Source organism: Rattus rattus, chromosome 3, assembly GCF_011064425.1.
Source record: "Rattus rattus isolate New Zealand chromosome 3, Rrattus_CSIRO_v1, whole genome shotgun sequence".
Taxonomy (NCBI): domain Eukaryota; kingdom Metazoa; phylum Chordata; class Mammalia; order Rodentia; family Muridae; genus Rattus; species Rattus rattus.
Window position 1 is genome coordinate 1,492,274 of NC_046156.1, and position 13,402 is coordinate 1,505,675.

The 13,402-nt window shown below is 41.7% G+C and overlaps 1 protein-coding gene across 1 annotated transcript; it reads left to right on the forward strand.

Moving 5' to 3' along the window:
- Positions 1 to 2,288: 2,288 nt before the first annotated feature.
- Positions 2,289 to 6,866, forward strand: Smcp (sperm mitochondria associated cysteine rich protein). The gene is made up of 2 exons (XM_032896543.1): positions 2,289 to 2,438; positions 6,439 to 6,866. The coding sequence occupies exon 2, from the start codon at positions 6,459 to 6,461 to the stop codon at positions 6,864 to 6,866; it is 408 nt and encodes a 135-aa protein (XP_032752434.1). The 5' UTR covers positions 2,289 to 2,438; positions 6,439 to 6,458.
- Positions 6,867 to 13,402: the final 6,536 nt, after the last annotated feature.

A 13,402-nucleotide genomic window follows, 5' to 3' on the forward strand; every position in this document is an offset into this window, starting at 1 on the left:
ATGATCAGAAAATAGTGTATAAAATATATTCCAATGAAAAATTAACATTCTAAAATTTATGTTGATTTTTTTTGTGTATTTCACCCAGGAATCCCAATCCTGTTCATCTCTTTGTTCTTCCAACGTCTACCCTCTGCCTTTGCAGTCTTACCCCCAAAAGAAACAAATGATAAAAACAAAAAAGGAGAGAAAAACATAAGAAATGAAACATAAAATAAAACATCTCACTGTGGAAAGTATGGTGTATAATGGTGTGACTAAACAGTATACCCTTTTTTTTAACCAAACAGCTTTACTTGCCAATGTTCCCTGCAATGAGTCATTGGTGCGTTCATGATCTCTAGCTTCTGATAACTATGAATCTTAACTGGGGTTCTTGTATATCTGTTGTTGTCCTGTGTCATAGAGATTCTGCTGCTTATTTTTCTGTAGAAGCAGCCACTTCATGTACTCCAGCAGTTCATAAATGAGGTAGAAGCTGGGGTGAACCAACTCAAAGGCCTGGATCTGAGCCTGGGAGGTGGCTGTGTTGTTAGTCCACCAGCTTCCCTGTTCTAGTGCCTCCAGGATCAACTCTCCTACTTGGCCCAGGCACAGGGCAGGACTAAGTCCCCTGCTTGTGGAGGCCAGCAGGAGGCAGAACAGGCTACCCTGAGATCATTCCCTCAGGGGGGTTCAATCATGCCCATGCTACCAGGGCCAGCTCTATTGTACTGGTCAGATGAGACAAAGGCCTGTTCTCACTAGTGTTATAGCTGGTAAGGGGCAAGGCCAACTCTGTGCAGCCCTCAGACTTCAAGATGGGACCAGGAGGCAGCCCAGACTGGATGTCCACATGTTCTTTGAGGGCTAACATGGGACACAGACATGGGATATCAACATAAACCTCTGCTGCTGAAAGGCCAGCCACAGAATTAAACATGGTTTTCAGCACAGGCCTGGACCTCACCATAGCTTCAGGTGGCAGGGCAGGCTACCCACATTAGGCTAATCCTCATCAAGTTTCATTTCTCTAGTTCTGTCTCTCTTCATAGTATACACACCTTTCCCATCTCTTTAACTCCCATCTTTCCACCACACACTTGCTTATCATATGTGGTATAGTAGTGGGTTTCAAAAATGCTTAAAAATTAAAATTAAAATCCAAATCAAAAGAACAAAGCAGAGCTTATTACTAGTGAGAACCTGAACTACTTAAGACAATTTTAACATATTAAATTGGTAGAGAACAATGAATCTAATAACATCCATTAATCCACGAAGATGTAAAAGTTTGGGATTCTAGAGAGATGTATGAGCCAAGAATATGGAAGATTCTCCAAAATTCAACTCACAGAGGCTTCTGTAGTCTTTGGATTGGATACACTGCCATCTGAAGAGTGCCACAGATGGTGAGAACCATCAGCCATGACTTAGGATATGATGCAGGTTGGAAAATCACGAGTACCTGACCAGAGGCTCTGGAGCTTTCTGTCAGTGTTGTAGCTTGGTGCCTTTGTGAAGGACAAAATTTGCTTCTAGAAGCTTCTGTCACTATCTTTAAAGAGACTGGGGTAAAGGAAGGAACAGAGCAAATAAATCCCAATTGTCTATATTAGGCACTGAAATTGACCTTAACTCCAAAACCTGCCACTGGGTGGGCTGCTCTGAACTCTGGGAATATCATAGTGAGTGAGGAGAGGCCCATTTCCCTGGTGTAAATTCTTCCAGAAGTTGTAACTGTCCTTAGGATATGCTCTGAGCTCTTTCTTACACATTCAAATCCTTCTACCTTCTTTTATGTCAGTCCACCTCTCCTCTACACTCCTCACTCTGATCCTGTCTCAGTGAGCTTCGCTGACAAATGGTCCTCTTCCATTTCCTATACCAAATATTTTTACATTTTCCAGATATGAAATGGAAAGTTTTTGTGACCCGCTCCTATGAAATGGAAATATTTTTACCCACTCCCATTTTATATGGCTATTTACCAACTCTCAGTAAACATCGATTCTTTCCAAAAGGAATGGCTGTGTCTTATCTTGCTTTTTAAAATACACTGTATCAGTCTAGACAATATAGTTTGTGCTTTAAACTTTTTGGGGTGTGTGTGATGGGATGAGGTGAATCAACTAAAGAGCTTTTGAACTTTGGCAAGGGCGGCCAGAGCAAGCAGACAGTTTGAGCAGTAGTGGGCAAAGGTGAGCCAGCTAGCTAGTCATAGAACCTTGGGGAGAGTATTATGATGTCATAGAGAAGCTTAGAGTTTAGAGGGGAGGGAAGCAGAGGACCTGGTTCAGAAGACTTTGGCTTCTGATAGTCATGGACTCACTAGACTGCTGAGGAAGATCCAGCATCTATCTGCTGAAAACATCCAGAAAACTACTTTTAACACCAGAATCAAGTATGGAAGTGGTGAACTAAGAAGAGCCTGAGGAAGAATTGTGTTGCCTGATCAGGTAACACATACAAGCCTTATCTTGTTGGGTCTTCTTTCTCTGAATTGTTCCTTTATTTATCAGTTAATGAGGTCCATATGATGCTATATTACATAGATGAGAATATCTTTGCTGATTAAAAAGAGAAGCAGAAAATCAACTATGTGATTTACTGTTATAAAACACTAACAGGATAATTGGTGAAAGGAACTTAAAAAAAATGGACTTAGCTGATGGGCCAAGGAAGTTTATTTGAATGGTACTTACATAGAATATCAGGTTTGAATAATATTTAGTGAGAGGTTAGAGTGGAGACTGGAGAGAAATTCTTAAGAATGGGAAGCTATTCAAGGATCCCAAAAGGATGTAAGCAGAATTCAACAGCCATCTCTTCTGAGCCAGCCTATGAAGCATGAGAGAACAGAAGCCAAAAGTGAGAGAGGATGCCCAGAAAGGGCAGCCTTACCACGCCTTAAGGAACTTGGATTTAGGTCAATATTCACTAAAACAGAATAGCAGAAAGACTTGATACAGTGGGCAGACTTCTGGAGCAGCTTGTGAACCGCATCCTTAAGTGGAGAAATGGGGGGAGAAGCTTGTTCTGAGGGATAACAGCAGGTAGTAAGATTTTCCATGTAGGAGGCTTCAGGAGGATTAACTATATTTGTGTAAAAGGAGAAGTACTCCTTTGTAGGGGACGAGAGCAATCAGAATCCTACGTAAGTATAACAGACCAGTGTAAAGTACCAGTCAACAAGATGATGGCAGCAGAGCTGGTTTGCAATGGACTTGTATCCAGTGTGGTAAGACTACTCAGCAATTTGTTATTGTCTTCCCTATGTTACAGTGGAATAGATTGACTCCTAGCCTATTTGCCAACTCTAACACAGGGGATTTATTCTTCCATATCCAACACAGGGATAATGGTGTGTGTGTGGGGGAGGGGGTATAGCTCAAGAGCTCTGTACTGGAATAAATGCTGTTATAGAAACAGCATATCTAGATCTAGATAGATGGATGGATCTTAATGATCTGTACTTCTCAGTCACCAGGACACTCTGAATTGACCTTTCAATGTACTGTCCTTCAAGTGAGAGAATTAGAGAGAGATAGGGCAGGGAGGGGAAAAGGGAGAGGGAGGAGGAGAAGTGGAGGAGGAGGATGAGGAGGAGGATGAGGAGGAGGAGGAGGAGGAGGAGGAGGAGGAGGAAGAAGAAGAAGAAGAAGAAGAAGAAGAAGAAGAAGAAGAAGAAGAAGAAGAAGAAGAAGAAGAAGAAGAAGAAGAAGAAGAAGAAGGTGGCAGAGAGGATAAATAGTGGCACAGGCTACACTCAGAAATAGAAGCAATAGAAAAGAAACACAGGGTGTTGGATCCTCCTTTGAGCCTGGTCTGGGATTGAGGACCTTAAAGGAGTAGATGCAAACAAGGTGAAGAGACAGATAAGGAACTTCCCACAGATACACACCTCCAAACTCACTGCCTAAGGCTTCACGAGCTCCAGAACATGTTCTCTCTCTCTCTCTCTCTCTCTCTCTCTCTCTCTCTCTCTCTCTCTCTCTCTCTCCTCTCTCTCTCCCTCCCTCACATACACACACTCTCATACACACACATTCACACACGTGCACACACATACACACACATACACACACATACACTTTCTGTGAAATATCTTTAAGCTAAGATGATAGAGACCAGATACTCCTTACTCCTTCCTGGCTACCCCAGTGTCTACTGCTATGCTGATGTGTCTATCCTCTTCTGTTTGTCTCCTCACTGCTGACCTCAATCCCAGGCACATCTGGGCATTGCTAGGCAGATCTGCCAGCTCAGCCCCTTTGTGACATCTCTTGTTCAGAGAGGGATGGGATTACTTTTCCTACCCTTACCCCTTAGTAATGCTACTCCAAGATCATCCGCTGGAAACAGAAATAGAAGTTTCTTAACAAAGGACAGAAACCTTAATAACTGGTTGACTTAGTTAGGAGAGAATTAAAAATCTGTCCCCCCAAATCACACCCTTTCCAAATGGAAACAGTCGTGACAATTCAGCTTCATCACTGAGGGAGAAACTCAGGAATGTGAAGGGCTGAAATACAGTAGATTTTCTCCCTTCCACATTTCTGTCCCTGCTGCTGCTATGGTCCAGGGGATTCAGATCATCTGAAAATTCTGTCTGTATCCAGGAATACAGAAGGTCCTCCTTGGATGCCAGGGGCTTTCTTTCTACACTGAAAGCTCAGCAAGGATAACAAAGTTGAGTGGAAAGAGAACAGACGGGACTTGGCAATTAGCTTGTCAGTCAGAAAATCACTGTCTCCACAGGGTGGAGGTATCAACCACACCTAGGCTCATTGGGACCCAGTTTGTCAAGTGTAAACTGGATTTAGGTCAAACTCCCAATGGAAAAGGAATGAGTCTAAGGACCTGACACCCATCCTCCAGGATAGCCAAGGCCCGTGTCTTCTGTGATGTCATAAAGAGTGATTCTTATGGCAATCTAATTCATCATACAGGTGTCTTTAGTAACCATGAAATTCAAGAGCTCTGCACACTTCCAGGGCTTGCTTTCTAGAGTAACAGATTCTATCTGGCAAAAATAATTTGTAGTTTCTATCCCCAGGAGTCCCTGAATCTTCTGGACAACAAAACAAGAAGATAGGCTAAGTGTTAGGGAAAGGAAAGGATGAGATACAGGTGGAAGGGTCCACTCCAGGAGACTGAGACCTTAGCAGAGCAGGCACCATTAGAGGAGTTCTTCACCCAGATCTCAACCAAAGACCTGAATAAGAAAGTGTAACTAATTCAACTTGCTCCAGCTCACAGGCACTATCACAAACCTCAAGCTAATTCCCTTCTTGTATCATCATGATAAAAGAGCATGAGTTCGAGTACACACACGCACACACACACACACATTTGGCGGCATTTTTTAAAAGTTTGTGCCAGAGGATGTTTTTAAAAAATCCCTGTGGGTACCACAGGTTTGGATGGTGGCTGAACACCTACTTGGGCAGTCACTGCTCCAACATCTTCTTTTGCCTGGTGACAGGGCTCTGACAGACCTGGTACCTATCCAACATGGATGTGTGGTTGCCTGAACCCAATGTACATTAAGGGTGTACAAAAACATCCTGACTCCTTAGGTATCTCTTTTCTAGTTACATGACAACCCTGGTCTCTCTGCCTTTGAATTCTTAGTTACATTCTTGCCTGAACTGAAACAAAGTTATTTAAGATTTCACTATTTAGAAGAGAATAAAATCATTGTAAAAGTTTTGAAAGGTTTTCTTTGAGGTCTCTCCAAGGTCAAGGTCCTTCCTCCTTATCCTTGAAGAGAAGGACAATAGCTAGAAGATGTGAATGGAGTGGCTTTAGCCTTACAGAGCTAGATCTCTCAATCCCTGGGGCAGTGATGTATCAATGTCTTCTTGTTGACACTAGCCAGTGTCAGTTGATGGTCCATGTTACAAGGTTCATGGAATTATCATGTACATTCAGAAAGGGAGTGATAGTTGGTGACTCTGAGAATCCTATTCCACCTAGGTTCCTAGAAACCACATTTAGACCTGAGTGTACATGTGATCTGGGGTGAAATGGAACCTATTTTGAATCCATTTACAAACCGCTGAAGTAGATGTCTGAATTTCAGTTGCCTTCATATTCAAAGTAGTGAATAAAAGATTTAGCTTTTACATTGGTGTAATCATTAGATAAGATAAAGCTTATGTGACTCAAAATCAGCTACAGGTCTCTACTCTTGACGAAGAATCTTTACACAAATTTATGACATATTTGTAACTTTATATTCTTCATCTGAAACATCTCTATCTAATAAGGGACAAACAACTAAATTGCTGTGATGGCATGAATGGGCAATATTTCTGGCCTCTGAGAGGGCCAGCCCTACTTAACCAAGGTCTTAGTTTTCATCCTGGAGATTTAGATGCATTTGGAGACCAAAGAAGGTGATGCTGAAAGTAGACCTTCAGATAGTCATTTAAATATTCTTTTTTTCCCTAGAAACTCCAACTCTAAAGAAGATGAGTGACTCATCCAAAACCAACCAGTGCTGCCCCACTCCATGCTGCCCACCAAAACCATGTTGCCCACCCAAACCGTGCTGTCTGAAATCACCTTGCTGTCCCAAGTCCCCATGCTGTCCACCTAAATCCCCATGTTGCATACCAAAGGTCTGTCCCTGTCCGACTCCCTGTGCCTGTCCAGGCACCTGTCCAGCTGCCTGTGCTTGTCCTTGTCCGATGAAACCATGCTGCCCAACGAAGTGTTCGTGCTGCCCCAAAAAGTGCACCTGCTGCCCACAGCCCACCTGCTGTGTTCAACCCACCTGCTGCTCTTCTGAAAACAAGACTGAGTCAGATTCTGATGGGTCTGGTCAAACTCAGGATAGGGGTGCTCAAACACCGCAGTCCCCGAAGAAGACCAAGTAAACTGTCCCTGACACCATGCTCATCCTCAAATGGTGTGGGGGACTACAGGCAAGGTTAAGACTATGTTGTAGTGATGCTGTTTTCATGATAACCAACAAGTCCACTCAACCATAAGCTACCATTTCGACCTAACCATAGGCTACTATTGCAACTGGAAATGGAAAGTAGAAAAGGATAGAAACATCTTGTCTAGTGATCCTGACATTTAGATAGCAAAGAAATAAAAGAGCAAATAAAAAGAACATTGTTCCCCTCTCTTTCATTTACATGTAAAGCCGTCTCACCAGTTTAGACTAATGGAGTAAGCTGTGTACACACATTCTAAGAGCCGTTGAGACACAAAACTTTTGTCCAAGACATAGGCCTTTGCTGAAAAGAGTAAGGCATATTCTTCCTGGGTTTTGGAAGCTAAACAAAATTCTACCACAGCCATATTCCTGGATCCTGTCTTGCTTTTAAAGTGAAAGTCCTGTATCACAGGAACCCCTTCAGTCCTAGGTAAAGGGAAGGTGGCTAATTTCTAAATTCCAATTCTCTGGTGAAACAAACTTCCATAATGCCCCTGAGATGACCCCAAGGACCTAGCATGCTTTGGCAGCATCAAAGGTAGAAGACTCAGCAAAATTAAGGCTGGCAGCACGAGGTGAGGCCTCCGGTGTCACACTGGCTCTGGGGCAGAACAAGCTGCTGTACATCTGGTTCTGTTTCATACTTCAAAAAGATTTATAGCATAAAAGAGATGATTCATTCAAAGTGTGAAACAGAGGGTCTGACAGGGCTAGCTCTTCTAATTCTTCCTGATGCCAGAATTTTACTTTGCTCTAAACAGCCACTGTGTTAAAGCAATTTGCTTGCAGACACATTTCCACAAACCTGGGTGAGCAAGTAGGATAGAAAGTCATCTACACATAAATGTCCATTTGGGACTTTTGGGAAAAGGGGGTACATACACCTTCCCTAAAGCCTTCACTTTGCATTTGCTCCTTTGTGTTGTTCTTTGCCCAGAAAGATCCAGTTTTGTACCTTTAACTTTGAATTTTTAAAATTTTTCATAAATTCTTAATGTCTAGAAAATTATTCCTTCAAACCATGTCTTCTCAATGCCCCTAATCATCACATTTGAAGAAGCTCAAACCAAAATATATACATCTGATCTATGATGTACACGAGTGAAGTTCCTTGGACTTAGGAAAATTAAGTGCATTCATTGGTAATAATGTACCCAGGAGGGACAAAATGTATCTCCTTTAGTTTGTATAAACTGGGTAAACCAACAAAAATGGGACAGGATATTTCAGTAATTTCCCAAGTGGCTGACAATGTTTGGATCAGGTGGTTCTGAGAATATAGGCAGAGTGTGAAAATCTAAAGGACAATGTAAAAGTAAAATATAAATATACACAACTATGCTCCTCCATGTTGAAAAGAGCAAAAGGATGACAGACAAATGAAAATGGATAGATGGAGATCATTATGCTGTGCGGAATAAGCCAAATTCAGATGAACATCATGAATTCTTATATACACTTCATGAAAGCTGTAGGTGACTATTTGAATTAAAGGGGAATAGTAGAAGGGGGGGCAGGCAAACAAAAGTTCATCCCGAATGTAATCAAAATGCTACAAACCTGTGAAGGTTATTGCTTCATATACTAAAAATTTTCAGTGCTCCAAAGTTCCCCTGTTGCAGGGTTTAAGAAAGTTAAAAGTCCACATGTTCACTTAGTAGCCTAGTCATTTACTGTACTGATATGAGTGTTGCCCTCATTCATAGTTCAGGATGCAAGATGGCTTCTTACAGGGAAGGAGATAGCGGGTTTCAGGGCTTGCCACCCTGCCCAGGATGATAAGTGGGAGGAAACCTTGGCAGAAGTGACCACAGAGTTAGTGATATGGAGGAACAACAGAAGAGGAAAGCCTTTCACTACCTGTCCCCCGCAGAAGTGACCACAGGGTCTGGTGATATGGAGGAACAACAGAAGAGGAAAGCCTTTCACTACCTGTCCCCCACTGGAGCTTGATCACAGCTAGGAAAGCTGTTTTCCTCACTGCAGATTTCAAATGCCACTCTTCCTGTCACATCGAATAGCCCTCCTTGCCCAGTTGACACTCACCACAGCAATCTCTCCTCTATGCAAATCAATGTGCATTTTACATGCTTAGTTTGGGGTCATTTCCCAAGTATTCAAGCACATATCAAATTGTTCTTCTTATTATCAAAAATGTCCTTTTTATTCCTGACTAGAAATTCATCAAAGCATACATATGCTCTGGTTGATGGATGTTTGGCTCCTTTCCAATGGTTGGCTGTTACAAAGCTCTTATGAGTCTGGTCACAGGTATTTCTGTAGTGGAGGATGAAAAATATTGAGGAAAGAAATATTTATTTTTGCTTACAGTTATAGGTTGCAGTCCATCATGGAGACATCACAGATGTAGGACCATGCAACAGCTTGTTATACTGCCTTGGTAAACAGGAAACAGAGGGACATAAGAGCTAGACTCAGCTTACTTTCTCCTTTTCATTCGGTCTGTGGAAAGGTACCAGCGACAAACATTTAAGGTAGGTCTTCCCCCCTCAATTCAATCTAGATATGTGCAGAAGCTTTAGCCTAGGTCATTTGATTATTTCGAGTTTATAATCAAGATTAATCATCACTGGTTGCTTTTATCAAGGTCGCCAAGCTCCATGTTCCCTAACAAAAAGACATTCATACTCTTATATTTTAAAATATTCAATAGTATGTATATTCAATGTTGCACAGTGTGATTATCATATATTTCATGTACATTGTGAAATAATTGCCAAGTTCAAACTAACACCTCCATCACCACCCTTCCTGTGTCTGAGATATTCACCACTTAGACATAACTGGAACTTTATGCTAGTTGATCAACATCTCATTTCTCCTACTGACTTCAGATTTAACTTTCTTAGTTAAACAGATAAACTAAGTTTCCAGTTATATCTACAGCATTATTTTTCACCATCGCCTCTCCTCTCCACTTCAAACAATGGTCTGATTTATAGGACACTCCATTCATCTCTATGAAGTATTTCCATCTAGTTTCTCTCAGTTTCATTGACTTTCTTTTTTTCTTTTTTCTTTTCATTGACTTTCATATCTCCCTGACAACTTAACAGTGCAGATAGTCTTCCAGTTTCTTTCTCCTTTTTATAATATTCATTCCCTTGGTTATTCATCTTATATAATGAGCTCAAATATCATTCTCAGTCTATACCACAAGCATCTTTCTGAACTCAAGGTTTATATCTCTAAGTGCCATGTGATGGCTGCCTGAGTTTCTAATGGGAATCTCATACCTGTCCTGTTTCAGAGCTCACAGCTGAGATTTCTCAGGAAGCTATTCCTTCTGTGGTCCCTTTGGCTTTGTTAACCGTGGCTCTATCCTATTATGTATGACTAAAATGTTTGAATTATTGTTGGCTTCCCACTTAGGCCCATCTGTTTCTTCCATTGTTAAAAATCACCTGTAATCTGACTACTTATTTTTATTGATGCCACTCTACTTGTGAGATATTGATAAAATCATATAGTTGCCTCTTACAGCTCCAGCTGATTCTATTCTTGTCAGATATTTTCAAAATTAAGTCAGAGGGTGTCATGACATGTCATTTATCATACCAGCCACTCCAAAAGACAAAGTTACTGCATGATTTTCCCTTCACAATCTGCCTCCACTCACTCCACCAACCTTATCTTATTCACACATGCGCAGTCACATCATCCTTCTGGCTGGTTCCAGAAGACATGTGTCTAACATAGTTTGCTGCACTATCTCATTCTCCTCCTCCATTTCAACTAGTGCTGACTTTCTTTTCTTCAGGTTCTTGCTGTGACTATTCCATTTAAAGTCCCCTCCCCCCACCCCCGATTCCTTAGACTTCATAAGTTTTCCTTGACGCATTTTTCTACATATGCTGTAAGTGTCTGTGCTTGTTTTACTTATTGCTGATATGCTACGTGGGAATATAATCTGTCACACAGTAGATGTTTCCCTGTTTAGTTTAATGCTGGACCTAGAATACCGACACAAGAAATGCTGTCAATCAACAGCAGTTAATAAAATCAGTCACTAGGCAGAAGTCAAAAAAGCTTTTTCCAGGAGAGAGAATAAGAGTATAAAGGTGCGGAAGTAAACAAAGGCAAAAGCAGTGGCTTAGCCCAGACTCGCCTTGCCTACCAGTTCCCCTCTGGAATCTCTGTTATCTTTTGTGAGCCAAGGGGTTATCCCCTTAGCATTCTCAGTGTGGTAGAGTGTGTTTTAGGCGTGGGTGACTGGGCTTGAGATTCCTGGCAGAAATGCTAGGGTGGGGTGAGGGGGGAGTGAAGTTGGAGCAAAGCAAGCAAATACTTGTCTGAGGGAGGAAGTTTGATTCACCGCACCCTATAGCACCCTGACCTCTACCCTCCCCCTGCCTTCTTCACTCTGCATGGGTTTTCTAGCAAAACCTGAATAGTGGGAACATAGCCTTTAGCTGTTCCAGCACGTTCCATCTTGTGGCCAGTAGTTCTGTCTTTTTCTATGACAGACCTAGGTGCCTCTCCAAATAAACTCCATCACACTTAATGACATCTCTGCTTTAGGAGTGGAAACAGTGACCTGGGAAAAGAGATCAGAACTTAACTCACTTTCCTGGTGGTGAGTCTGCTGGCAAGTAAGTTCAGGTGCTGTAGAATCTGGGCTCTTCCTCTGTAATATGAATGGGATTAAAAGATACTGAATGAGAATGAATGGAATAAACAGGCTTGGAGGATTGATTTTCTATAACTGCCCCCACAGACACTTTCACAGCCCTGGGTCGTTTTTGATGCAGAGCATACACAGTCTAGAGTACTCCCTTCATGTGGCATTGAGTGAGACACCTCTCTGCTAATAAGCCTGTCTATTTATTAGGCAAGAAGTTCCCTGAGATAGGTCTGTCCTAAAGCAGGCTTCTTGAGGCCAAGAATTGTATCCCTCTGTCAGACTGGGAGACAGACCAGGGACCTCAGCATCCTAGCATACATGAAACTCAGAGACCTGTAACCTTTGGGCTGAGTGACCCAGTTTGAAGAGTGTGTAAATGAGTGGGGGAGGAAGGTTGATAATCAGGATTGATTTGCTGCCCTGCCTGGGAACGACTCATCTGGAGACCAAGAATTTTATATGGCTTCATGACAAATCATCTATGAATACAGAGAACAAATGGATGGGGTCAGGAAAGGGCCATATTGGGGAATGTTGGCTCACCAGGACCAAAGGGAGTCAAGGATGTCAGCTGCTGTTGGTACAAGCTACTCTAAAACCAAGTATTATTTCTAGACCCTCTTCTTAGCACACATGCAGATGCATCTGACCTGGGTCTAAGTGGTTTCTATATCCACTTTCAGAAGTAATTTTGAAAGCAATTAGCCAGTCAGGAGACAGCTGGTGCAGGATCAGGTGCCCCCTCCAAACACCCTAATTAGCAAGAAATATGGGGTAAACTAGAGCCCCAGCCTACTTCTGTTTATTTGTTTTAAAGACTCATCTGACAGATGGTTTGTGAATGGACTTCTTCTATGACTGCCTTTCTCTTATCACTGCTGTGCTCCTCACCCATTCTTTCTTTCCAGAGCCTAGCCACTCCCTGTCTATTCTCTACTATACTGGATCCCTCCCACTCTTCATGCCATGTCTGTACATAAACACAGCCTAAAACCTTATACTCTGCGTGTATTATGCCATCCATCATTCTCTTTCCATTCTTCCCTGACCCATCATATTATGACTGACTCATCCTTGTGTTTGGTTTATCTTTCAATATCAAATCTTAATCACAAATCACTCTGCCCACACAGGTTCCAAAACCCCTTCATGTCCCATCATGCTCTAGGAATACAAATTCATTTTAATTTATTATACCATGGGGGCAAACAAGACCTTGTTAGAGAAAGAAAGATGACATACTAGTCATCACTATGGTGTATTAGTTGTCACTTGAGGCCCAGTAGCAGGTAATAATTAGATCAGAAAATTAAAAGGCAAATGACTTGGTTGCTGACACAGTATGTTACTCTCTCATTTTTCCCTTGTCTTTCTTCTTTCCTTTCTTCTATTCTATTCTATTCTATTCTATTCTATTCTTTCTTTCTTTCTTTCTTTCTTTCTTTCTTTCTTTCCTTCTTTCTTCCTTTCTTTCTTTCTTTCTTTCTTCCTTTTTTCTTTCTTTCTTTCTTTCTTTCTTTCTTTTTTGTAAGACTCATGTGACCCAGCCTATCTTGAAACTTATTGTCTAGCTTGAGCCTGACGTTGAACTACTTATCTTCTTGCCCTGCCTATCAATTGCTGGAATTATGAAAAAGACATGATAAACTCTGCCTCGCCAAAGCCTCATGATTTTCAAGGGAAGAATAAGGAAATCAATCTTGATAATCTTTAAAAAGTTGTTTCCTTAAAAATGCTCTCTTTAGGCAAGTAGCACACTACATGAATATCAACCAATAGGCGTAATGGTACCTGAAAAGAAAGCAGCAAGAATCCTGAGTGTC